Source organism: Puntigrus tetrazona, chromosome 9 (assembly GCF_018831695.1).
Source record: "Puntigrus tetrazona isolate hp1 chromosome 9, ASM1883169v1, whole genome shotgun sequence".
Lineage (NCBI taxonomy): Eukaryota > Metazoa > Chordata > Actinopteri > Cypriniformes > Cyprinidae > Puntigrus > Puntigrus tetrazona.
Window position 1 is genome coordinate 15,374,752 of NC_056707.1, and position 25,479 is coordinate 15,400,230.

At 38.0% G+C, this 25,479-nt stretch overlaps 1 protein-coding gene across 3 annotated transcripts; it reads right to left on the bottom strand.

The window, feature by feature from the left end:
* Positions 1 to 14,466: 14,466 nt before the first annotated feature.
* Positions 14,467 to 24,686, bottom strand: tmtc4 (transmembrane O-mannosyltransferase targeting cadherins 4). 3 transcript variants are annotated; one of them, XM_043248276.1, is made up of 18 exons: positions 24,226 to 24,686; positions 23,916 to 24,111; positions 23,434 to 23,549; positions 22,713 to 22,929; positions 21,910 to 21,994; positions 21,284 to 21,378; positions 21,058 to 21,150; positions 20,815 to 20,976; positions 20,373 to 20,575; positions 19,619 to 19,793; positions 19,359 to 19,490; positions 18,993 to 19,072; positions 18,741 to 18,848; positions 18,518 to 18,659; positions 17,820 to 17,934; positions 15,098 to 15,210; positions 14,914 to 14,983; positions 14,467 to 14,690 (listed from the first exon to the last, which is right to left on the bottom strand). In XM_043248276.1, the coding sequence occupies exons 2-18, from the start codon at positions 24,075 to 24,077 to the stop codon at positions 14,542 to 14,544; spliced, it is 2,217 nt and encodes a 738-aa protein (XP_043104211.1). In that variant the 5' UTR covers positions 24,078 to 24,111; positions 24,226 to 24,686; the 3' UTR covers positions 14,467 to 14,541. The 3 variants fall into 3 exon arrangements, 2 of the variants coding, with proteins under 2 accessions (XP_043104211.1, XP_043104212.1); XM_043248277.1 differs by lacking the exon at positions 19,359 to 19,490; XR_006251733.1 differs by lacking the exons at positions 14,467 to 14,690; positions 14,914 to 14,983 and adding an exon at positions 18,342 to 18,381.
* Positions 24,687 to 25,479: the final 793 nt, after the last annotated feature.

The window sequence follows — 25,479 nt, forward strand, 5'->3', positions numbered from 1 at the left end:
TTATAATACTGTATTTTCTAGTTACTTGGGGTCTTTTACTTTTTGCAGTTCACGTCGGCAAAATAAAGTGTAATCATTAAATCAAATGCATTTCTTTTCTAAGAAGCAGAAATAAACTCAGTATAAAATAGTTTTGCTCGCTGTATAAAATTCTAAGTTATTTACTTTATAAAAAATTATTATTCTACTTTATAAAATAGGAGTTTATTTCTAATAACCGAAGACCCTTCGTTTTTTTTTTTTTTTTTTTTTTTCATGTCTCTGTTTTTCATCACTTTGTTGAGTACATATGGACACACACACATTGCATCTGGTATTCATGCTTCACCACCCTTTTGAAGTGTCTTTCTCTTAAATTAAAAAGTGTTAGTAAAAAATTAATAAAATTCCCTCACCGCAGAACTTATCAAGGAAAGTAGCGCTACTAGGCATGTTTAGGAGTATTCAAAGCCATGCCATCTCCATATGGTTCACACGATAAATCCTTTATCTACCATCTACAACTCTCTCTCCTCCACGTTCTCGCCCGTGGCTACGTTTCTATCGCTGCATCAATTAGCGCTGTGATTAATACAACAAGCAAGCAGTTTAGAGGTAATGGCAGACAATTAACATCTCATTGCACCATAAAGGGCTATGCTAACTACCCTGGCCACTGCTTTTCTCTGTCTGGAATTGAAATAAGTGTTTGTCTTCATTCGTACGCTATCTAATGTGAAGTGGGCCCACTTTGTATGCCACAACACCATTAATCTAATTAGAGCGAGCTGAGAATGAATTCACGTCTCTCCAAAGAGCATGAATACAGCGTTGTCACTGTTATTTAGCGCCGCGCCACCGTGCCGCAGAAGCCAGTGCCGCTCTCGAAAATGAACCATCTTCGGTGTGCGTACTGAGACTTGTTGCTTTTTTTTTTTTTTTTTCTCCACCTCTCCACATCCGCTCTCTCGCTCGCTCTAATTATTAGAACATTGCAAATACAACCGTGCACATCAGTGAATAGAGCCGTAGCTGTGCTGTCATGGGCATTGCAGGAGGAAAAGTCCTTGGAGTGCTGTTGAATTAAATGATGCATTCTGATTGACAGCTACCTTGAGACTGGGCTGATGGAGTCGTCAAGGCAGAATGCTAACAGGCTGCCACCACTCCGGCTGCTAGCGCGCACACACACACACACACACACACACACACACACACACACACACACACACACACACACACACACACACACACACACACACACACACACACACACACACACACTCACTCACTCACTCACTCAACGCTTTGAACAAAAGCACTCGTGGGCATGTATAATCAGACGATATATATATATATTTGAAGGTTATTAGGGTGTATGTGCACGCTACGCCAATTAAAGAGAAGCCAATTAAAAATACCATGGTGTTCATTTAGTACCATGCTAAATTTCAAAACACTGTGCCACTTTGTAAAGGCTTGGACAGAGATCTTTCTTAGACTCATGTCACTCCAAACTTGACACAAAATTAGATATTTTGAAGAACTTAAACTTGTTTGTTTCCATGCAATTTAAAAAAAAAAAAATCTTACTTGTTGGCAAAAGGTCTTGAAGGCACTAATGTCTTGCTCAGATCAGAGTTTTAAGCCTAGATGTCCTTTAGAGAGCACCATCAGGGCTCCTCAGAGATACAAAATGTTTGGAAGTTTCACCATGACCACACCTTCTCCTACGCCTTTGAAGATGGCTAAAATTAATTTAGTGAAAGATTTTTACATCTTCATAGAAATAATTATATTGTGTAATTGTCATTTAAATCTAAATAATCTTCAATAGTAACAAAATGTTACTCCTATTATGACCTTTTTTTAATAACTATTTGAGGGCAATTATTTCTCAATTTTTCAAAATGTTATTTTTGCTTTTTTATACTCTAAAAAAAATGCAATGACATGAAAAAAATTTATATATATATATATATATATATATATATATATATATATATATATATATATATATATATTTTTTTTTTTTTTTTTTTGGATCTCAGGAGGATATAAGCATGAGTAAATGATGAGTGTTATGAATAGAGCAATTTTAGCTAGAAGCATTGGTTTGAAATACAAATAAAACTAATTAACAACTCAATAATGATAGATTTGTTTTTTGTTTGTTTGTTTACAATCATGCAGCTTAACAATTTCACAAGATGTTAATTTACGGACTGGAGTAGTTGACCTGTGATTACTTCTGGATTATTGCAGTTTTTATCAGCTTATTGCACTCTCAGCTGGATTCTTGGGAAAACATTTGTAGTTTTCATGTAAATCTGACATACAATAATAATAGGGATTTTTTATTGTAGTACCTGTGCCTCAACCAAGAGGTTTATGAGAATAAAAAAAAAAGATTGGGTATGGTTTTCTCTGCTCACAAATCTTGAAAGATTTTGAAATCACGTGAAACTGCTTATTTTATAGGAATACACAAAACATATTGAACGGCAAAGTCTGGCACAGCGTTTTCACAGCCTTCTGTGAAGAGATGGAGAAGGTTTCTTATAATCATTCTTCAAAAGACGAAAATGAACATTAATATATTTATGCTACGGAGTTGAGCATAATAGTTGGGCATTAAAAAGTCTGCATACGTTTATGCATACACTTTTATGTATTGTTGAAACCGCTAGATGCAAACTGAAACCATATTATAATTGGCTCATATTACTGTTAGCAGGCCTCCTGTACATCATGGACCGCAGGGGTCTCCTGTACACCATGGAAGACTTCTATATTAGACGACAGCTTAGAAGTCACCCAATCCAGTGCTCACAGACCGATAAAAATAGAGAAACTAGGGATAAAGGCAGAAATCAATGGATAAGGTGAGAGACCCTTTTGGTATCTGATCCGGTGTCTTTCATGATAACTGTTGGTTGTGTTACAGTGTTTTAGTAGGAGTCTCTTGATCATGTGTACACCAGGTCAAGGGTCACGACAGGCTGCGAGTGACCACCCAGTCTCCTCGTTCAGTTTCCGGACTTCAAGCGCCCCCCCCACCCCTTCCCCCATTCTCTTCTTTCTTTCATTTTCTGGCCCCTCCTCACAGCGACACTGGTTTTCATCTCTTGAAACAAAAGCTAACTGTTTTGCTCAGCACTAGATCAAGGGCCTCCTTTTTCCTCCAGGAGAGGTGGAAAAACAAACATGTGTACGCTGATACCTTCTGTCGCTTCCAGATTCACATCTGCAAGCTCCACCACTCTTCAGCTCCTCCACCCAGCTGTTGGAGAGCCTACACACACATACACACACGCTCCCATGGGACCGGCCTGTTTATCAGCCAGCCTGCCAACCACATGATGGATCTTACCACGAGCATCAAAAGTGACACTTGGGAGGGTGGCAGCACGGGTCAAAGCTCGGCATGAACCTAGGGACCGGGCTGGGACACTCATTCTCAGCTGCGGACACAAATGCGTATGGATGCCCCGGAGATAATGGTACTGTTTGTACCGAGACTGTGATTTCCCCATTAGGTGTTCCAGCTTTGATGAGAACATTTCATCTCATCAGAATAGCTGATCAATTAGAAGTTTTGTACATTTTTCTAAACACACGTGATCGGCTCTGTTGGATCTGACGTACAATGTCATGTTTTGATCAGGTCTTTGATCCCAGACACTATTAGTTGTCATCCCGTGTCTCTAAACAGTGGTCTGTCACTCTTGATTTAAAGTCATCCTCTGCCAAAGAACAAAGTATTTTTATATGATTAGCTAGAATAGAAAAAAGATAAGAAAAGAAAAAACAATCAAGCTTTACCTGATATATATTACTTTATATACTATACAGTGTATACTTGGTTAACTAGTGTAAGCATTTTAAAAGGTTTTAAATTTTTAATTTAATTTTGTGATATATTTTTAATGAAAATGCATTCTTAGGAAAAAGAAATGAGACTTGCTTTCTTGACCACTGACTAAGCCTACTTTACTATTTCTTCTATAGATTTTTATCTGTTTGTAAGTATACTACAACTGTATATTTAATTTTTTTTCAGTGTATTTTTTTACGGTAGCTTTCTCTCCACAAAACATTCAAAATCGTATTAATTTATGTATCCTCCTCTTTCATTATATAGATAATAGAATACAGTACAATATTAAATATTGCAGAGAAGTGCCCTAAACATTTTTTCTCATAGTACTTTTGCTCATACGACTTGACATTAGTGATTAGTGCAACTTTGAAAAATGGGTGTTTGAAAAATGACTGTTCATTTTTACATATTATAAATATGGATGAATACTGTCCTGATTAACAGTATGGCTAATATAGTTAAAAGCTAGCTAAAAAAACACTGGAATTTGTGGTTGTGTAGTCTAGTCTGAGGACTGTCTTTTTTTTTTTTTTTTCTATTCCTCATTCCTTAGTTTTCCACTCAATCTCATCCTCCTTGAGTGTATTTTAATGAGCGCTGCTTTCCCGCTAGCACTCCGTCCCTGGCGGGCTGCGTCTCCAGCGTGCTTTTAATCCAGAGTGTCTTGATGCAGAGAGAGTCCAGCAGAGTAAAGCTTCGTTCTAATTTGGTCAAGTCTCATGGTGTCGCGTTTCACTCGGCCTGCGATCACAAGTGGCTATTCAACAGCGTGGCGCAAAACCACTGTCCTTCCCTTGCCTCGATGCTCAGTGCCTTTTCCTCTGAGGACGTGAATAAAGAGAGCATTCTTTTTGTGATACTGTACAGTAAATACGTTGTTATGCCTATTTTTGAAAGCGAATGTTAGTTGTACGTCATCCCAGGTACCATAAATGGTCCAATCTAGCATAATTATACACACTTGCAATCTCTTTGTATAATTACAGCTGGAGACTTGGAATCGGTTTATTGGAGAAGTAACCAGTGACTGGTGAAGGTCTCCCATTTAATTCTTTCAATCTGGTTCAAGTTCATGTCACACAAGTGGCTTTTATCTGGCCAGTAATCTCTCAATTCCCTTGATGGCAAATGCCTTATGATTGCGTGTTCACACGGCCTATGGAATAAGCTAAACACGTGAGCAAGCAGACCTTCGTTAATAGCAAATATTAAGTTGTTTACCATGATGAATTGATGAAGTTTTTAGTTTTGTATCCAACATTAGCATTACGCAGTCTTTATTTTGAGAATACAAAGTAAATCCTAAGGCTATTTTAGCTTTTGTATATGTTTGAAGGAAGGCGCGCTAGCTATCAGCTAAAATTGTATCCTTGAGCCTTTTGAAAAAAAATCAAAGAATTATTTTGAGGTTCTAGCTTGCATTGTTAGCAATGTTTACATGAGCAGCACCCTCCAGAATCGCCACGAAACGTAGAAAACAGTGACTGATGCTTTGATAAATACCTAAACAAGTGATCAGACGTGTGCATCAGAGATAGGTTGCCATCTTCTGGATTCTCAGCAAAACTTCACCAGACCCGCAAATGATGCTTCTGTCATTTCCTCACCTGACCTGTGCTGTAATTAATGTTTTGACAAGCGAGGCGAGTATTTGTCTTGAAATAATGTTATTAAGAGAGCCAAACATAGGAAGGAGATACAGAGGCAGTAATATTTCAGCGTGTACCTCCGTTCGGTGAATCATGCTGTGGGTGGACTTTAATTAGCATCTCTGATGCTGGAGTGCAGCAGTCAGCCGGTGACGAGAAGAGCAGGCCAGGATCTTGTGTGTGTGAGTGAGTCTGCTGTAAAGGTGTGGCTGCTGAGTAAGTGTGTGACCACGCTGAGTCGGCACAGGCCCCGGGAAGTGCCAGAAGACAGCGCTGGCGTCCTGCGCTCAGCGCTGTGGTGGTGGTGTCCGTCAGGCTGGGAGACGCAGGGAGAACACAACCCCTCTGGCCCTGCTCGCTCGTGTCTGACTGGGCTGCCAGGCGAGCAGAGCACCTTTGAGCCTCAAAAATATGTTACCGTCCTATCCAAGCCGGGATAAAACGAGGCCTCTTTGTCGTCTTTTTACAATTCAATATGTTAATGTTAATGTCATTGTTATAATAAGTTTTACTCATGAGTATATTAAATACACAGAACCGATCATATATATTTAGTCCCCTATTAGGCACAATTTTATTTCTTAAGTTTGTGAAGGTTTTTTTTCCTCTATTTGTAGACATTGCATATTGTACTGAAAGTAATTAAAAATATAGAACGTATTGAAGTGTCCTTTGAGTCCCCAAAATCTGTCATTCAAGATCACAGCGAAGCTCCTCAGATAATGCTGTTTTAATTTTAAATGTATTTAAAAAAAATCTTTTATCTGATAAAATAATTTACATGTACTAGTAAAACAGCAAAAGGCAGTTAGGGTCAAGATTTTTGTTGCACATTCTTTATTTTGAAATCATCTGTAATAGAAGATTTTTTTGGTTAAAATTTAGTTTTAAACAGACACGATTTGCTCCAATGAAATTATTACGAATAAATAATTATAAAATATATATTTCATTTTTAAATTGTTTACTTTGGACAAATTTTATGTACATAGGGACATTGTAATTTAGCTATTTTAAGTGCATACATGAATATACATGAATAATTAAATATTATTTACATTCAGAAAACAACCTTCATATTGTATTTCTGTTAGGTTAGATAAAGAAGCTTTAGATTTGAATCCCTATTGTCTGACAAAATCCCTTGTATTTAGTAGGTAACGGCAGCTTGTGCATGTGGGCTGAATTATTGTTCCATGAATGCTGCATCTCATCAGATCTGCTTTTTAAGCAGAAAATTCAGCTGTCGCACTGAAGTATCTCGGGCCCCTCGAAGTCTTTCACAGAGCTTCGATTTGATTGCTATGTTTATTCCTTCCTTTTCTGTGGACCTTTGTGTTTGCTCTCTGTTGTTAATAATTTAATGGACTGTGAAACCAAGACAAGTGAGGAGGAGTGACACTGATCCGTTCTCGTATTGTAAAACAGACGTTAATTCTGGTTAATTCTTTTTCTGTTCTTTTGGGGAAAAACGGAGTAATTTATTTGGTCTGTGACTTATCCCTGAGACCAGCTATTATTAACTCTTTTATACCTAAAGTAATGTGACAGTTAAACATTATAATAAACATTAGATTATATATTTAGAATTTCTAGATACACTCTAACTTGGTTTGGTTCTAATCATTGTTATTAAAATGCCTTTCCGTTTCTATATCGTATCAACCTCATTTGCCCTCTGATGATTGACAGGCTGTTGACAGGAGTATTGCCGTAGTATTTAGCGAGGTCTCGGAACCCCCGCTGCTAAAGTGAATTTTATGGAGTCGTCGGTCAGTCACACACATAAAGCAAAGTCAAAGCAGTCTCTAAATTCATGCAAATGAATGTATTTTACATCCTGTCATGTGCGATATGCCACTTGATCGCTTTGTTGAGAGAAAAGAAAAAAACAAAGGCTGCACGGAAAGTCAAGAGGACAATGTGCCCTGTGGCCTCTCTCTGCCCTGACGCAGGGGCCCAGGCAGCGTGGAGTATATCATCAGACCTAATTTACAATCTATGGATTCCACCGGGTGGAACAGGGGCGAATATGAAGCGGTTAAGCGCTTGGCTAGCAATGCTTAGCATTCAGTCGGAGGGGAATCTGTTGTGGTTATCTAATGTCTGCAATTATGACTTATTAATGAAGAGATTAGCCAGTGAAGTGAACAGAGAAATAAACATGTAACTCTTTCACAGGGTTACGGGGAACAAATGACTGAGCAGACTCGAGCAAATAAAATGGCATTGAAATGGCAAGCTTTTAATTTGTTCGATTTTTGTAAAGGAACAAATACATAAATAAAGAAGTGCATGGATGTAATTAAATACACTGAATGAGTAGACTTTTTAATATTTAATACTGCATTTTTTTAAAAATTAGAATCGGGTGCAAGGCAACGGTAACAGAAAGTATGTTATATCATCTAGCATTGTTGAGTCAAATTGGAATACTTAGCTCATTTCAAAAACAGCATTTCATGTTATATCTTCAAACATGCAGAGGCACAGAATTACAATATTCTACCAACAGATGGAAAGAATGCTCATTTAGTAAATGGCTTTCTGATTTTACATGTAAATGCTCCTGCTCTGATGTTATCCATCTGCATAATTAGCCTTTTTAGTAATACGAACACAGTGAGTGAGACATTAATTAGACCCATTTAAATGTTTGGAAATCCAATAGTGCATTAACACAGCAAACAGGGCCTCCTTGGCTCCAGTTTGACTGTTTATTTATTTAGATAGTGTTAATTATATAACACTTCCTCCCCTTGTACCCTTCCTTTTCGATAAGCCTATGAACGTTTTCAGTCAGTGTGGTTTGTTCAGAATTTTTTACAGAGTGCAAGATTTGTTATATATATAATTTTCATATTATTATTATGCTTATTATATTATTATTTCATGTTACATACACATTGTTAACCTATATTGTCTATTTTTAATTATTCATCCTTGCTTGAATTGGTCTGTCAATTTTTTTAGACTGAAAAATAGGGAAAATAATTCTCGTCCTTGCCAAATCAATTCTTTTATTTTATACATATTCTGGTAGGCTAGTTTTGTTTTAGAAATGTAAAAGACATAGAAATTAGTTTCATATTTATATTTTTATATCTTAGTTTGCTTGCTTATTTTAATTAAAGTAACAAACCATTTTATTTCACAGAAGAGGTTTTTTTAAAAGAACTGTTTTGCCTTTTTTTTGTTGATACCTCACAGAAGAGATAGTGTAAGTGGTTTCTTAGACAGCACTGCCCCCGGTGGCTACTTCTGCAGCTGCAGACTTGTTTAGTAGAGATTCTGGAGCTAAAGACTAGTTTAGTAAAATGTATTATATATATTGTTGACCTTTGTTAATTATCTGTAGCCTAATATGACTTTTTTCTCTTTTAGTTTTAATAGCATAGAACATTTCATTGATTGAAAAGTGTCATCACGAATAAATTCCTATAAATGTAAGAAATTAGTTTCACCGTTAAATGTGGATCAGTTCCCACTATTAAATAAATATATAAATAGCATTTGCATTACTAAAGATTTTTACACAATGTTGTGTGTGCGGAAACCTTCTACTTGAAGCCTAAAAATCTAATTACTTTTTTTTTTTTTCAATAATCCAGCAACTCTGACGAAGAATGTTAGATAGGGGAAGAAAAAAAAAAACATAAAGGTCTAATTAAAGGATTTTCACTTTGTGGTGCAGGCAGCGGGGTTCTGAGCGATTGTCTTTGCTGGGTAGTTGCTCAGCAGCAGAAGGTAATGGTGGGGTGGACCCCCTTTACCCTCAGAGCCTTCTGTTAAATTTGGCAGAAAAACACCGGGCCCAAGTAGGAACAAAGACAAACGTTTCCTCATAGAAATAGGAAAAGGCTTTGAGAAGAATGGTCCAATTTGACCCAATCTTCTAACCAATTTGATGCCCGTTCTTACAACGGAAACATTACCAGAATCGCTCGGAGGCTCCTCATATGCATTCTCTGTATGGCAGATGTTGCGCATTAATTGGTATGTGCGCGGCTCTGACCCAGGGTCCCTAACTGAGGGTTTAAATAGCTTATCTATTATTTGTTGTAACTCGGCCGACTCGGTAGGCACTTCCAGACGTGGTATTTCACGCTTTGCGGTTTCCAGTGTCGGCGTGGGCTTTTGGGGGGAGCCCAGTGTTTCAGTGGTGATGTCGTAACAGCAGGTAAGCTCTAAACACCATCTATCAGGCACCCATACTCGCCTCTCACACGGCCAGAGCTGTGACTGATGGACCTGTCTGTAGTATGGATGTTTAGCGCAGTGGCAAGCCATATGCCACTGGCACCGTTTCCTTCTCGCTGCCCTCGCTGAGCTAAAGAGGGGTGGTGCTGAGAGAGAGACCAAGAAAAACACACAGACACAAAGAACGCAAGAAGCCCCTCGCGACTGACATGAGACAAATACAGTCTCTGGTTTTTTCCTTCTCTGATTTCTGGAAAACCAGATGATAAGAAATTACCCAACAGCCATTCCATTCGATCCCGTCCCGCCCTTTTCACCCCCACCCGCCTTAAACCCTAAAAAGCAGAGGATATTGTGTTTTTAATAACAGTGAGAGAGCTCTGATGTATTTTTCCATCTGTTCAGAGCGGCGCACCGCCCGGCCGAGTGGCCGCCCCCTTGTGAGAGGAGCACAGCTGTTACTGTAAACCCTGTCCAGAGAGCAGCTCACACCCCTCTGCACCTCTAAAGGATCAAATGAACAAGTTTGGCTCGGTGCAGTCAGCCTTTGCAGCTGCAATTTCAAACCTCTTTAAATCATTTTTCATGCTTACCAGAAATGAATAATGCACACATTAACTGGTGCCAGTTAATAAATTTCCATCTCAGTGCACCTTTTTTTTTTCAATATGATCCAGCGCATCTCATTTTGTTGTGCAAAACAGCTAAGAGGGCTCATTAAAAAAAAAAAAAGAAAAAGAAAAAAAATGTTTCTCCATTTATCTCCCTAAGGAAAACAACACTCTTTATTTAAACAACCAGGCTACAGTGAGTTATCTTCTACATCAAGCTGACACTTTTTTCCCCTATCTATTCATTTATTCTGAAATACCTTAGTATAGACTTGAGTTTAACTTGTACGTGAGAATGTTTTTCATTTCTGTATTACAGTTTTATTAATGACAAAGCCTCATTACACTATTACATCATTGGTTATGTTTTATTATTATATTTCAGAGAAGAAAAATATCTTCGCAAAACTACTTAAGTCATTTAAGCAGTACATTTGCAGCAAAGAAAATCTATTGAGGACCCCTGTAGACCCATGTCAACATCAGTAAATTTCTCAAAGTATCAGATATTTTAACTTTTTTTAAATGTTTTTATGACAAAACAAGGCTATAAGTAACATCATGGTACTTATGAATTCATAATTCATGATATTACGTTTACATTTAGCAGACAGTTTTATCCAAAGCGACTTACAAATGAACAAAATATTAATGAAAACATTCATGAATCAATTTAATAAAAAAAAAGTATAAAATATCATTTTTTTTTATTTTAAGGTATGTACAGTCACATGTGTTCAAGGTATATATATATATATATTTTGAAATAAAATATTTAGTACTTTTGCTTGGTAGAGATGGTTACACATATTCAGATTGAAAAATATTTAGTTTTTCTCATAAGAATTTGAAACCTAAAAAAAGTGGACCCTTTCAAGAACTTTCGATATTTTAAACAGATTTTTTACTTTTAATACCAAATCAAATAAATGCAATCAGAGATAAAAAAAAAAAAAAAAAAAAAAAGGATCCCACGTGTACATCTAAACTTGTTTCATGTCTCAAGGACTTGTGAATGACAGGGCAGGGTTGGCAGAAAATGTCCACGATATTAATTCAGCAAACCCAGACCAGCAGCTGGCATCAATGGCCTCTACTTGCCCATCACGAACAATTAATCACAGTAGGGCAGAGGTGGACGCGGGGACTGGTGGTGGCGGTATCGTGTGTGACAATCAGTCCTTTTTAAAATGCCGGGGAGTGTATCGCAGTAATTCGCAGAGTGCTCCTCAGTGTGGGGCGACAACAGTGTCAGGCAAGATGCTCCCTAATGAGTGCCATCCTAATAATCACACGTGTGTGTGAATCCTGACCCTGTGTCAGAGGAGCGGATGTACCGTGCCGGATGGAGGCTACCGTTCTGGGAAGATCTGCAAAATGTACATCAATTAGACTGGAAGTCGGAGAGTCGACATCACAACCCATTAGTTTTGTTTAAAGGACTGCAGGGTGGGCCAGGGAGCATTTTAGAAGAGCAACATTGACAACATCCTGTCAGATTGATTAGCAGTCTGTCAGAGGAGCTCTGAGCTGTAAAATGTGATTCAGGGCTTGTTCATCTAAACATACTGTGGGGCCAAGCGGCTAATAACGTTCACAAAGCGGCACGTGTCAAGTGCTGCACTGCGATCTTGCCATAGTGCTGAAGCTTAAATAAAGCTCAGGGTCACTGACTGTTTAAAAAAAGAAAAAAAAAAAGATTTCCCTTGTTTTCACTTATGACAGATTCCACCAGCTCTTGGATTTAAAGAATCACAGACTATTCCTAGAACTGCTGGCGTGGAAACAGCCAGGCCTAATTGTTAGTGGTTTGAACTAGAGAGGTGGAGTCGTAACTGAAATTGGTTCATGATGGCTAGTGAACATCATAAAGTGGAAGAGATTTCTTTTTTTTTTTTTTTTTTACATATTTATCTATTTTCTTCCTCATTTAGTCCTCATTGATTGCAATCAACAATGAATGAATGGTCATGCTGTGATATTTCTATAGCAACATATTAGCAACATATTTCTATAACATGTGAGTTGAGGTTTCAATTTGGCATGCTTTGTAAGTTCCTTGCTATAAAACGGAATCTACTGTGCTGCTCTAGATCTTTTATCTGAAACATTCATTATATTAAAACAACAAAAAGGACACTATTTACAAATCTATGTAAATCAAAACACGTCTTATTATATTGCAACTAACCAAATACACTACCGTAAAAAAAAATTATTTAAATGAATGCCTAGTTATTATATCTAAGACACATTAAGTTAATCAAAAGTGACTGCAATGTTGAGTTTTACAAAATTCAAAATTCAAATTCCTATAAAATAGTTTCAAATGAATCTTTAACATTCATTTGAACAGATTAGAATGATTTATGGAGGATTATGTAACATTCAAAATATATTAGAAAATATGTGATGTGGTTTACAGTATTTTTGCAACCTTGCTGAGTGTAATTTTTGTTTACAAAAAAACAAAAACAAAATCACAGCAAAATCCTCCCAGAAAAAGCAAAAAAAAAAAAAAAAAAGTGTTACAATGCATGTGAAACTAGTGCATTTTAAGAAATTGGTGACAGGGAAAGTCTTTGTACTATACAAAAATATTTATCCATGTTGGGATTGACCAATAATAATCAAATATTTCAATTTCTAATCAATACAATTAGCCGACTAAAATTATATTATAAAAAATAAATTGATTACACTAAAGCAGTCCTAGAGAGCTGCAGCCCTGCAGAGTTCAGCTCCAACCCTTAACTGTAAGCCTTAATAATCCTGAAGACATTGATTAGCTTGTTTTTAATTTAAATTGGAGCTGAAATCTGTAAGACTCTGGCTCTCCAGGACCGAACTTGCCTACCCCTGAACTAAAGTGACCCTCACTTTTAAGGAAAACTAATTCTCCATATAGTTTTCACGTAGTTTTGCTTTTAACTTTTTTTTTTTTGTATTTTCTATTACCCCTTGACCTCCTATCTGTGAGTTTTAGTACAACTGTTCACTTTCTCAGAAGCTATGCAGAGGTCCAATAGATTCCACACACATTTTAAACTCAATAATGTGCAAAAACAAAAGTGGACACAGTAATCCTTCTATGCAACACTATGAAAATATTACTGGTACATCATGTGTGAAATTCAAGCAAAGATGGAAAGACACTAGTCCACCCATGTTGGTTCAATTTCAGAAGTGTGAAGGGCATGAAATACAGGCAGACAGTGGTTACACAATAATTGAAAAGTGTTTTTGTTGCTCAAATATATTACTATATTTTGTTGCTATATATTACTACTTCAGGCTGATATTTCAGATCTGAGGATGGTATCGTTAGAACCAACAACCCTGTCATCTTAGCACCGTCTTTGCGATCCTGATTCTTCAAAAGTGTCCCGTTGGCTGGAGGAAGCAGGTGAAAAAATAGAAGCACGGTGCACTTTAAACTAAGAAGGAGACTTGTTGACTGAAGTTGTGTCTCGAGGTCAGCCCTCGCTCAGCCCACTAACTTTCAAGAGCAGCCAGCATGTGTGAGATACCCCTAGGGACTGCGTTCCACCTCCTTTGAAGCCCCCATTCTGAGCTTCACTGTTTTCTTTGCTGTCATGACTGCTGGCTTCCTACTTGGGGTGACCCTACGGCCTCGGCCTCAGCACATCAGAACACAGACTCGCAAAACACCTTTCCGACATTAACTACAGAGGACTCAGAGGAACGAAAGGCCACGATCCGGTCCTCGAGACACGTATGTTAGATATCGCGGAAGGCGTGTAAACAAACACGCTAACAAAAACCACTGGGCTTTGGTGTGTGTGTGAGACTCAAGATAACTCGACATTTTAAAATGCAATTTGTTGCGATGTCCACAGTGGGGTACGTTCTTGGTGGATGGCCAAGAGTAACATATTTTGCAATTACAAAGTGTAACAGACTAATAAATAGAGGCCCAGCTGACATAACATGAGGTCAAAGATGAAAGTCAAGATAGTGGATATGTTCCATATGTCTTGAGACTACAGTTACACGTGACAAACTCATTTGAGCCGGTTAAGAAACCACAGTCATGACCTTAGAAGACTAATGTGGCTAGAAAGGAAGCACTTTGTGCATCTACAGCATCTGTATGCATTCATAAAAGACAAGTGAAAAGTAATAAGATGAATTAATTTATTTACTTATGTAGAGACCGTACAAAGACTTGTGTGGCATGCATTTATCAAAAACAGTGTTATCCAACAGTCTTTTGCCGCTGTTCTAGTTTGCGTTTTAGCATGTTGTAGTTTTCCTTGGTTCCTGGAGCGCTGGGATCCAGTCGAAGAGACAGTTCATAGTGTCGCTTTGCTAAGTCTAGTTTTCCCCAACGGTGATAAAGGACAGCTGCAAGAGCACAAAAAAAGTCCCGTCACTTAAATCAAGGGACTGTACAGTAACTCAGCATTGGTCCCCCGTGAATGGGAGAAGAATCATAGCCACTTCGCTCTGTTTATTGATTCAGTCGCACCGATTTATGCCTGTATCGTGTAACATTGCAGGAGTCAAAACTTGCACAACTGTTTTCTGTGACAATACTGAAGTGCCAGCGGGATTCTGGGAGACTTACCAAGATTACCATGGCAACTGGCAACGTTTGGGTTGATCTTTAGAGCGTTAAGAAAGAATCCTTCCGACTCCTGAGAGAAAAAGGAACATTGGTTATTATAAAGTTCCTGCTGTATCAAAGAAATAGTTTGAGTAACAATTTCACAGAAAAAGTAGCACTACATGGGAAAAAAGTTTGCATTAACCTTGTACTTTTCCTGTTTCCCAAGGACATTGGCGAGGGAGAACATGATGGTGTGATCTTTTGGCAATATCTTTAATGCTTCCTTTCCAATCAGCTCAGCCTGAGCCAGATTTCCTGTAATGAAAAGACAAATTGTGAAATATAACATGAACTGTTACTTTGCTAAGACACAAAATATTACTGTTACTCATTAAGTTGAAATAGTAATTCAAACTGCTGCGCTTTTACTTTTTAAAAAAAGAATTAAGACTTAATGATTCTTGGCCTGGGATAAAATAGGCTTGAAAAAAACAAACAAAAATTCTATTGTAATCTTAGTACTACACAAGCTTCAGGTGTAGTATTTCTTTATATAGCACACCTTTTCTGTCCAAGAACTGTCAAACACAATTAATTAGACTATATTATAGTATAGAATATCATATTAACAGTATTAACAGTAGTAAATGTACAATTTTAGTATACTATATTAAAGCCTAATTAACACTTAAATTCAACAAACTTTAATATGAAATATCGCTTTGTCCTATAGAAGGGTACTTCCTCAAGGTTTCATTTTCTCACTGTTTCTATATATTGAACTGCACTGGAAGTTAAGAAGGCAAGTAAGGCTAATGTGCAAGCGTTCATGCATAGAGTCTATCACACTGAAGGAGAAACCCAAACGATATTCAAAGGACAAGAATTTTATAGTGACTTGGGGGTGCACTCTTCACTTAAGCCTGCAAGTAACCACCCAGCAACCACCGAGAACCCCGGTGATGTCCTAAAAATCACAATGAACACCTCAGTAGCTCCATAGAACAAAAAAGAACATTTAAATAGCATTCAGTGCCAGACTCTAGAGCTATGTTGAAACTACTTCTATCTTAAAAATTAACTGATTAAAAACAACAAGAAGGACAAAAAAAGCCCTACAAAGAACTTTTAAGGAGTAAATTATTAGTTCTAAATGTCACAAAAGGACAACCGTATAGTTGTCATTCTGTAATTTCTGTTGACTGCGCAGAGTGGATTGCTCTGGTGTGTCAGCAGCCTCCAGAAGAGAGTTTTTCAACTCCACACATGGCTGATTCTTTTAGTTTCCTAATTAGAGGGCAACACAAGGGCTACTGACTTATTGATCTGGATGTCAAAACTCCCTCTGACCACAGACTCAGATAGATCTTCTCTCACCGGCTGGCCCTTAACAAATTCATGAGCTGCTGAGGATTCTTTTTCACCGTTGAAACCTAAAGATGACTCATGTTTTGTTTGCACACTTTCTTTATGCATTTTCTGTTATTATTATATTATAGAGAAAGAACAGCACCAGAAAGCATCTCCAATTTCCTGTGTGCAATCATTTACTTATTTTTGGGAGGGGTTTTGGGGATCAAGGAAGGCTGGAAATAAATACAGAGGGGGATGATGCTTGTGCCAGAATGTTTTTTTGTTTTTTTTTTTGGCAAAGAAAATGGACCGTGCCAAGACTCTCCAGGGAGGGCCAACCTGCCTGGGAGACGCGTTTGAATAAACGGCTTCTGTCAGGGAATCGCGCCATTCTCCACACGGCAGGGAAGAGTGGCTTTAAAACAACACACAAGGCTTTTAATACATAAATTTCAAGCATTGCTGATTCTTGCTCTTCCGGTCTAATCATGTTGGGTTCTTATGCCGGCATTTCCCAGAAAGGACATCCTCTATTAATCCTGTAACATCTCGTCAGAATGAAAACTTTTGAAAAATGTTTCTCATCATAATAAAAACACAAGCTACAAACAGATGCATAAAAGTATGGTTTACTGACCTAAACTGTGTGTTTTAACCGAAGCTCAAAAATGCAATTTTTTATATGGCTGGGCAAGAAAAATGTGCTGTAAATATTTGCAATATACATTCACCGTTACTTTTTTCAAAGGCAGTCATTAGACATTCATGACAAAATGCAGATTGTGTTGTACTATATACTCTTTATATCTTGCAAAGAAAAAAAATTAAAAGGTCATTTGATCATTTAACAAAAAGCTAAGTTACCCATCCCTGTAGGGTCTCTGACGAGATAAGGGGGTGAAGATGGGGTGCAGGAGTTAATTGTTGTAAAGGGTGAACTAATTATGCAGCATGGCCCCATGTGGCAGCGTGCACCTGACGCTCAGCATCTGCAGAATGGAAGTTCACACCTCTCTCTCCCTCTATCTCACACACAGCTATGAGCCGCGGCTATACTTGGGACACCAGATGAAAACGACAAGGCGGGAAGATTTGGGAGGAGGCCAAGATCATCTGTTTACCCCCAAGGGCAGGGTCAAGGTCACGTTTAATGAGAACACTCACTCAGTTTAAGCATACATGACTGCCCCTGTCTGAACCTAACAATACAGATCTATACTGCATTGCGAACTGTGATATATGCTAAAGATAATGTACAGTCAGCTATTCTGCTTCTCATACCACATTATTTTGCTTATTATTCCATATAAGAGCAAATGAACATAAAATATTCAATTGAGTTGAATTCATTTTTGACTATATGCTCAAAAGCACTAAGCGAGATAATACGCTGCTATGTTTAGTGGTCATCATATAAATAACTGACCGTGGAATGCAGCAACTAGCCAATCAGATTCAAGCATTTTACATCTAATAAGAGAAGTGTATTAACTATTTGTACACAAATTTTACGCTATTTGGGACATTATGCACTAGTCTTTTAATAAAATCACTTCCCGTTTACACCTTACCAGTGTTGTCCAGCAATATAACCATGTTGTTCCACGCCAGGCTGTGGTCAGGCTTCAGCATGGTGGCGTTCCTCCAGGCATTCAGCGCGTCAATACTGCGGTTCAGGTCTGCATACTGGAGGTAAAACAAACAAGCACCAATCATAAACAGTGGGTCATTGTGTGTCAAGGACAAAGATTCTCAAAAAAAAAAAAAAAAAAAAAAAAAGTCGTCATGCCTTACAATTCAGTTTTTGTTTTTTTTATTTTTTATTCTGGAGGAGAAGGGCAGGGAAATTATGCAGATTCAGACTTGCATTTTATGTTTAATCAACAAGGCTAAACATGTCGGAAGCATGAGCATTAATCACTATTGCACACTCTGATAAAAATGCTTTGATAATTCATGGAGTAAAGAAATCAAACGTTCATTAACACAAAAATAGCATGTCATTACACATCATAATGGGCAATATTTTGAGCGGAATAGCCAATTTCTTGCCATAATTAATAATAAATTGCACCATGTTGGTTTGTACTCACACAGGAAGGATGAACATAATAGCCCAAGACCAAAACCATCCTAGACATATTAAAAATCCATGCTGTAATACTACTGAAATTGATGTGTAGAATATGGGGAAATGTGATAAGTAGGAAAACAGGCTTTAAATGTATTGAATGCTTTATGCAAATTACAAAGAAAACACAGAGCTTACCAGACGTCCCAAGTTGTAATAACAGTCTGGGTATTTTTTTCTGAATCGAATGGCATTCCGATAGCTCTGTTCAGCCTCGTAAAACTTTTTCAGACTGTTCTGCACAATACCCAGATTCATCCAAGCTGCAGCAAAATCAGGCCTAATCCAAATAAAGTAGAAATGAATAAAGGTTACACAACTACACACAATATAGGCCTATTTGAAAAAAATCTTCACTTACTGGATATGAACCGCAGCAGACAGGAGTTCTTCTGCTTCCTTTAACTCGTTTCTTTCTTTTAATATATTCCCAAGATTGTTCATGGCATGAACATACTTAGGGTGTAATCTGTAACACATGTAGACAAAAAGTGAACACTAACTTCATATTTGACATAATAGACGATAGATCACACTGCTTAAAGTGCTGAAAGATGGAAGAACTGCCAAAGTGAATATGACAGAATCGTGAATTTTATTTATTTTTTTATACCTCACTGCTTCTCTGTAGTACTTGACTGCGGCACTCTGGTTGCCTCTGTCAGCAAGGTTTTTGCCAACGTTATAATGCACCTGTGCAAGAAAAAATTAAGTTAGAGAGCTCATCAAGCTAATGAAGTGCACTGGTGTGCAAATTGGACTAAATACAATTGAGAAGAAATATTTTATTTCCTTTTTGTTTGTTTTTATTTAGTCATTTGGCTGATGCTTCAAATCCAAACTGACTCAAGGTACACTTATTACATGTCTTGCTCAAGGCATTTTGTGTGTTAATGGGTAAGCCGAAGATACTGAAATGGATTTCACGAATGGAGTGGAGTTAAATTGCAGCATGGCGTGGGGAGGTGTGCGGTCTCACCTTGGCATTGAGCGGGCAGACAGACAGGGCGCTGGTGAAGAGACTCTGTTCAGACCTCCACTGTTGACTGCGCTGTGCAGAGCGAGCCACGTTCACACACAGCAGCGTCAACGTGGCCGCTCTCAGCAGCCTCTGCGGTCAGCCCACAGACACGAGACATGAACACAAACTCAACGGAACATTAGTTACGGTGAATTATGGTCTGATGGTGAATATTAGGAGGTGATAAGTGGGAAATTGGTGTAGAACCGGCCACATACCTTGTGTTTCTTCCAGTGGCAGCTACAGTAGCCCACAGTGTAGGCCAGGATGAGGCAGTAGCCCGCTGAGGAGAGGTACAGCACCCGCTCGGCTATCACAAAACCCACCCTGAAGAACAGATTACTGGCTGGCAGGAATGGAATCACCAGTAGTACAAGGCCAAATGTCAGAGTCCTAAAAACACAGAGAATAATAAACCGTACACTTTTTTTTTTTCTAAGGAAAGGTATACTTTTATTTAGATGGAGCACATTAAATTAAGTTCTATTCATGAATGAAAAGTCATTTTTAAACAAATTTTAAGAAGCACATATGTTTTCAACAAGTATAATAATAATACTAATAATAAAAGGTTTCCTATGCACCAAAACTTGAGCATATCAAAGTGATTTCTGAAGGATCGTGTGACACTGATGTATTATTAGTAATGGCTGCATATAAATTCTCTGTGTATACTGATATGAAACAAATATTGCAATATTGTAAAAAGAAAAAAAAGTGATATTAATATATATGGCTATCACCACAGGCTAAAACTAGTGTAATAAACAAGAAAATAGTTGCTGTTGGGTATAGTTGTCATTACTATGAGAATCTGAAGAGACTTTTTGTATTTTGTGTTTCAGGGGAAAAAAACTGATGGAATGGAATAATATAAGGGTAAGTAAATATGACTTTAAATAATAGATGGTTAACCCATTAAATATGACTCCATATGACTAGACAAAGCATGTTGTGTTTTGCTGGTCTTACCTTCTTTTATTGCTGTCCTGTGAGCACAGAGCTTGGTACACCAAGCCTATTAGACAGCACCACAGCAAAAGTGGCCAGACCATCCTCCAATCAGTGGCTGATTTAATCAGAGGCACACAGCCCATTGACCAATCAAAACACAGCCACCAGGGACACAGCAGCAACCAGGCATTCAAGGAGTAGTAGTAATTATAGTTCACAATCTGAGAAAAGAGAGAGAGAGAGAGAGAGAGAGAGAGAGAGAGAGAGAGAGAGAGAGAGAGAGAGAGAGAGAGAGAGAGAGAGAGAGAGAAATGTGATCCTTTAAGGAATATATGGAGTCTGTCTGAGGTAAAAATTACTGTTAAAATTTTATTAAAGTATACAGTTTATTAGAGTCGCCAAATTTATATTCAGATGCGAAGGGGCCAATAAAAAAACCCAAATTGAAATGACTACTTACCCTCAAGATGACATTTTCAGCAAAGGATGCTGGGTTGTCCACCTCAGTGAAAGATGGAGGCCCAGTTCCCATGATTCGCCACCTCGCATACAAAAGAAAGGATCCACCAAGAAAGAGAAGAGCCAACCTCATAAGCAAACCGCTCCTCACCAACCCACCAATCTGGGTGGAAAAGAGAAAGTATAAATCAATCCAAAGATTGTTTGGGTCCAAAGAGTGACACCCTGTGAAGAAGTCACTTACGTCAACTGATTTTCTCCTGAACAGCAGCTGGTGAGCGAGCTCATAGATATTTACATTACAAACCATGAGAATATCATAAGCAGCATTCACTCCCTTAACATACGGAAGAAAAGAACAAGATATTATATGGATGACCAAAGCTCTGCAGTGTAAAAAATAGATGAGAGATAATCTAAACAAATATATGCTTACGGCATATTACAAATGAACGCGTATTTTCATTTACCAAAACTGTAATGCCTTGCTCCTTGCACAGCATTGCTACAGCACAAAGAAGAATGCTGCCAAATATCCACAACACTGAGAACTTTTTATCACCACCTACAGAGAGAAATTCAAGAGCCTCTGCATCAAACCGTATGCCTGATATAAAGTAAGATATTCAGAGAGATTCTAACATGCTGTGGATTCATTCATTATAAACCTGCATGTATATAATCGATAAGGCATGATCTTTTCAATGAATTGGTGGATCCATTTCACAGAAATGTTAGATTTATTGTTTATTCACAAACTCGGTGATTCAATGATCTGTCTGCATAAGTTATCAGTCCACTGAATGGAAAATTATCACTGAATAACGAATAATGAAATTATTCCAGTCTGAATAATTTAAATTCTAGTCTGTTTAACACGCAATGTTTTTAAAAGACTTCAGAAGACCTACAATACAGTGGAAAAGTTTAACAGTTTAACCACTGATAAGATGTTTTTTTTTTCCTGTTTGGAGTGTTGAAAAGATTCCAAGCAGTCAGCAACCAATGCAAGTGTGGATTAATAAATGCAGTAAATGAATGCAAATTTAGAATAATAATAACTGTATCGGTCTACAGCATTAGTTTATCAACTGACCTTGAAACGCTTTGCAGTAAACCAGAAAAGAGAGCTGAAAAAAGAGGGCACACAACAAATCTGCTCTGCCAACAACGCCAGCCACCTACAAGACGGAGAGCCAACAGAAGAGATTATTCACAAGATCAGCTCCAACTAAATACTTTTAAAGAGCTAAAGGACACCGTCTCATCAAGCGTCATCCATCATGAAGCGGGTCACGACCGTGAAATCCACCCCAAGGGCAATCGTTTTTAACAGCAGCTACACATTTTACACCTAAACAAATTAAATCCTGCTTGTACATTAAAGGAAAAAAAACGAGCAGCATAAAAACATCCTTTGCCGCCCTTTCGTCTGTGAAATTGCTTGTATTTCTGGCAGTGCCAAATTAACGATGAAGGCAGGAGGCAGCACTCATTACAGAACTGCAGTCGGCCCTGGCTGGAGTCCTGGGGCCACCTTCTTTGATTCATCCCGTAGGCCCAAGTCAGTGGTCTGTCTGAACCTCACCCCCTCCAGGTCCAGGGCCGGTCTCTCTGAACCTGATTAAAGAGCAGATACCGGAGCATCGACAGACCCTACCATGCTCGGATGCATCCGTGGCAGGGCAGAGCGGGCGTTCGGTAGCTGTTAATAGCCACGGCTGACTGTAGAGCCCACCTATGTGATGCACACCAGCTGCGTGAAGCTTTCTTCTCCACGGGCCTTGTAATGTATATTTCATGCAACATCAATGAACATTGTGATATGGAGCATTGTAGTCGGTGATTGTTTACCGGGCAGAGACAGCCTGCTGAATCACGTCTTCCCACTCTACTTACACTTTCCGTGTGAACTGGATGTGCAGCAAAGAAGAGCGCAGCCAGGAAGGAAGCTTTCGGAGGAAGATTGAGTTTCACCCCTCTTCCGTCTTGAACCAGGCCGCCAATTAATATTGCAAACACATCGATCATTAACACAGAAATAACACAGTGGAGGGCAACGTTGAGGACGTGGAAGCCAATCGGATGCAGTCCACCAGCCAAGAGGTAGTTGATCCTTTCGAAAATAAGGAACAGCCGCAAATTAAAACTAACTTTTCGACTTGTGCAATGATCAGAAAAGTTATGAAACATAAAACAGCAGCGATATGATGGCATACAGACATCACGGCATTAAAGAGTAACTTAATGGTTGAGCTGGGATAACGGGCCATTACTGATGCAAAACGATGTCATTCTCATTAGCAGCATGCAGGACATGAATTATGCCCCCTGTATAGATTCCTCACAGTTGCAGTCAAATGCCAAAGACAATTCTAAAATGAGTTTGAAAAAAGGCAATATATGCATCCAATTTTAATGTCAATTATTGTAGCATTCGGTGAGGAAGCACTCGGGGGACCTCTTTTGATTTCCCACAGAGAATAAAATTACAAGTCCACACACCTAATACATGCAAAGAGGTTTGACAATATTCACTATAAGCATGTTGGACTATTACCTATTAATCATCAGTCACACAGCAGTAATTGAAAGACTCTTGTCTTTGTGGCGAACGTACCTGAAGGTCAGGACAGTCAGCGGCCGGTAGGATTTGTGACTGGAGTTGCTACTTAAGTTACTTCCCCAAAAGTCATTTTTCCAAATGTTACTCAGTGGACTGTCAGGATTTAAATCCTACGAAATGACAGAGAGAGTAAATCTGTTAATACAATGTATATAAATACCACAAAAAACTGTTTTACTAAAGTAGTAACATGATTCGTATGTTGAAATCACAACTGACCCTTGCAACGATATGCATGTTGAAATATACAGTTTACTCGAAAGGGAAATTCAATCATCATTTACTCAAACAGAACGTCAAAATTGCTTTTGATGAAATTGAATGGTGACCATGGCCACCCCTTGGTCCCCATCTATTGTCGCTGTATGAAAAACTGTATGCATACCATATGCAGAAATCATGTCTTGTCAGAATTTGGATTTTTAGGTCAACTATTTCTTTCATAATAAACATCCAAAAAAACAAAAGTGTGGTACCTTGTTATTGATGATGGCTTCTGAATCATCAAAGACAAAGTCCCCATCATAGCTGTTTATGAAACAGATCAGGGCAACAAAGGCAGTGACCAGCCGAGAGTGCAAGGGTCCCAATTTTGGCAGGGGGATGTGATGATCCCAGTAAGGCTCAGAAAGCACCATCTTTCATGTGGTCTCTGCTCATTCTGCCCCACCACTGTGTTGCAGAACAAAGAAAGCAGGTGGAAGGTTAAAACAGCAAACTAAAACTACAAAAATAAGACTTCAAAAATAAAAAGAAATCGAGAAAGGCGTATGGGCTGCAACATACCTACTGTATGCACTACAGAGATCTGTTAGAAAAGGCGATGTGACATCTCAGCACAGTTGCATGCTTCGCTGCATGGCTGTACACACAGATGCATGCAATGCATAGCAACCGACTGTTAAAGCGAGCAAATGATACGAAACCATTCAGACTTTCAACGTCGTCTACTCCTATATTTTGCTCGCGCGAGAATGACGATCGTCAAAACATGATTCACAAATAATAATAGTGTAAACGTGCACCGACGTCAAAACTGTCTGCCCGCCGACGAGGACGATTTACAATCTGTTGAAGACGAGCAATACAAGCTTTAAATCACCGGTGTCAAATAAATACGTTGCAGATATCGCTAAACCAGGCAAACTGTAATAATAAAGGCTTAATACGTGGCTAAATGGTGGCTGATCCCTGTATGAGCCTCTTGCCTCTACTTCCTGCTAGCGCGTGGAGAAGAATAGACCGTGTGACGTCACGTGACCTGAGCCAGCCGAGTGGAGATAATGTGAGGACTCGCACAAACAAATGAAAATACTGCAGAAAAAAACTCAGCTACTATACTATTAGAAATTGTATAAAATTAAATAATATATATATATATATATATATATATATATATATATATATATATATATATATATATATATATATAAATGCAAATGCTTGTTATGTTAGCTTTATAAGCATCTGAGACCAAGTCAACAGTCAAGAGTGATATGGTGGATCAGCACGTGGTTCAACAATCTGAACTGAGGGATAGGAGTTCAGAAATTATATGTGCAGCCACAATTTCTCCATTCAACAAAGCATTTAAATGGATGGGGAAAAAAACAGTTTGAAGCAGCAATAAGTACACTGCATGCAATCCAAACCAAAATATGTCACTGTAAACTACTATTGGGACGATTAAAGGAATAGTTCACCCAAAAAAATAAAATAAAATAAAATAAATATATATATATATATATATATATATATATATATATATATATATATATATATATATATATATATATATAAACAAGGGACGGTTTATAATATATATAACATATTTAAAAAAAAAAATATATATATATATATATATATTTTTTTTAATTTATTTATTTAATTATTTATTTTTTCATCATAGGAGATTTAGTGAAATTGTGTATTACGTTGCTTGCTCATCACTAGATCCTGGTGTGATTACAGTCAGAGTCAGTAAACATCTTGAGTGAAGTGAAAAGCTGCATGTTTGTGAGAAAGAAATCCATTAAGCTA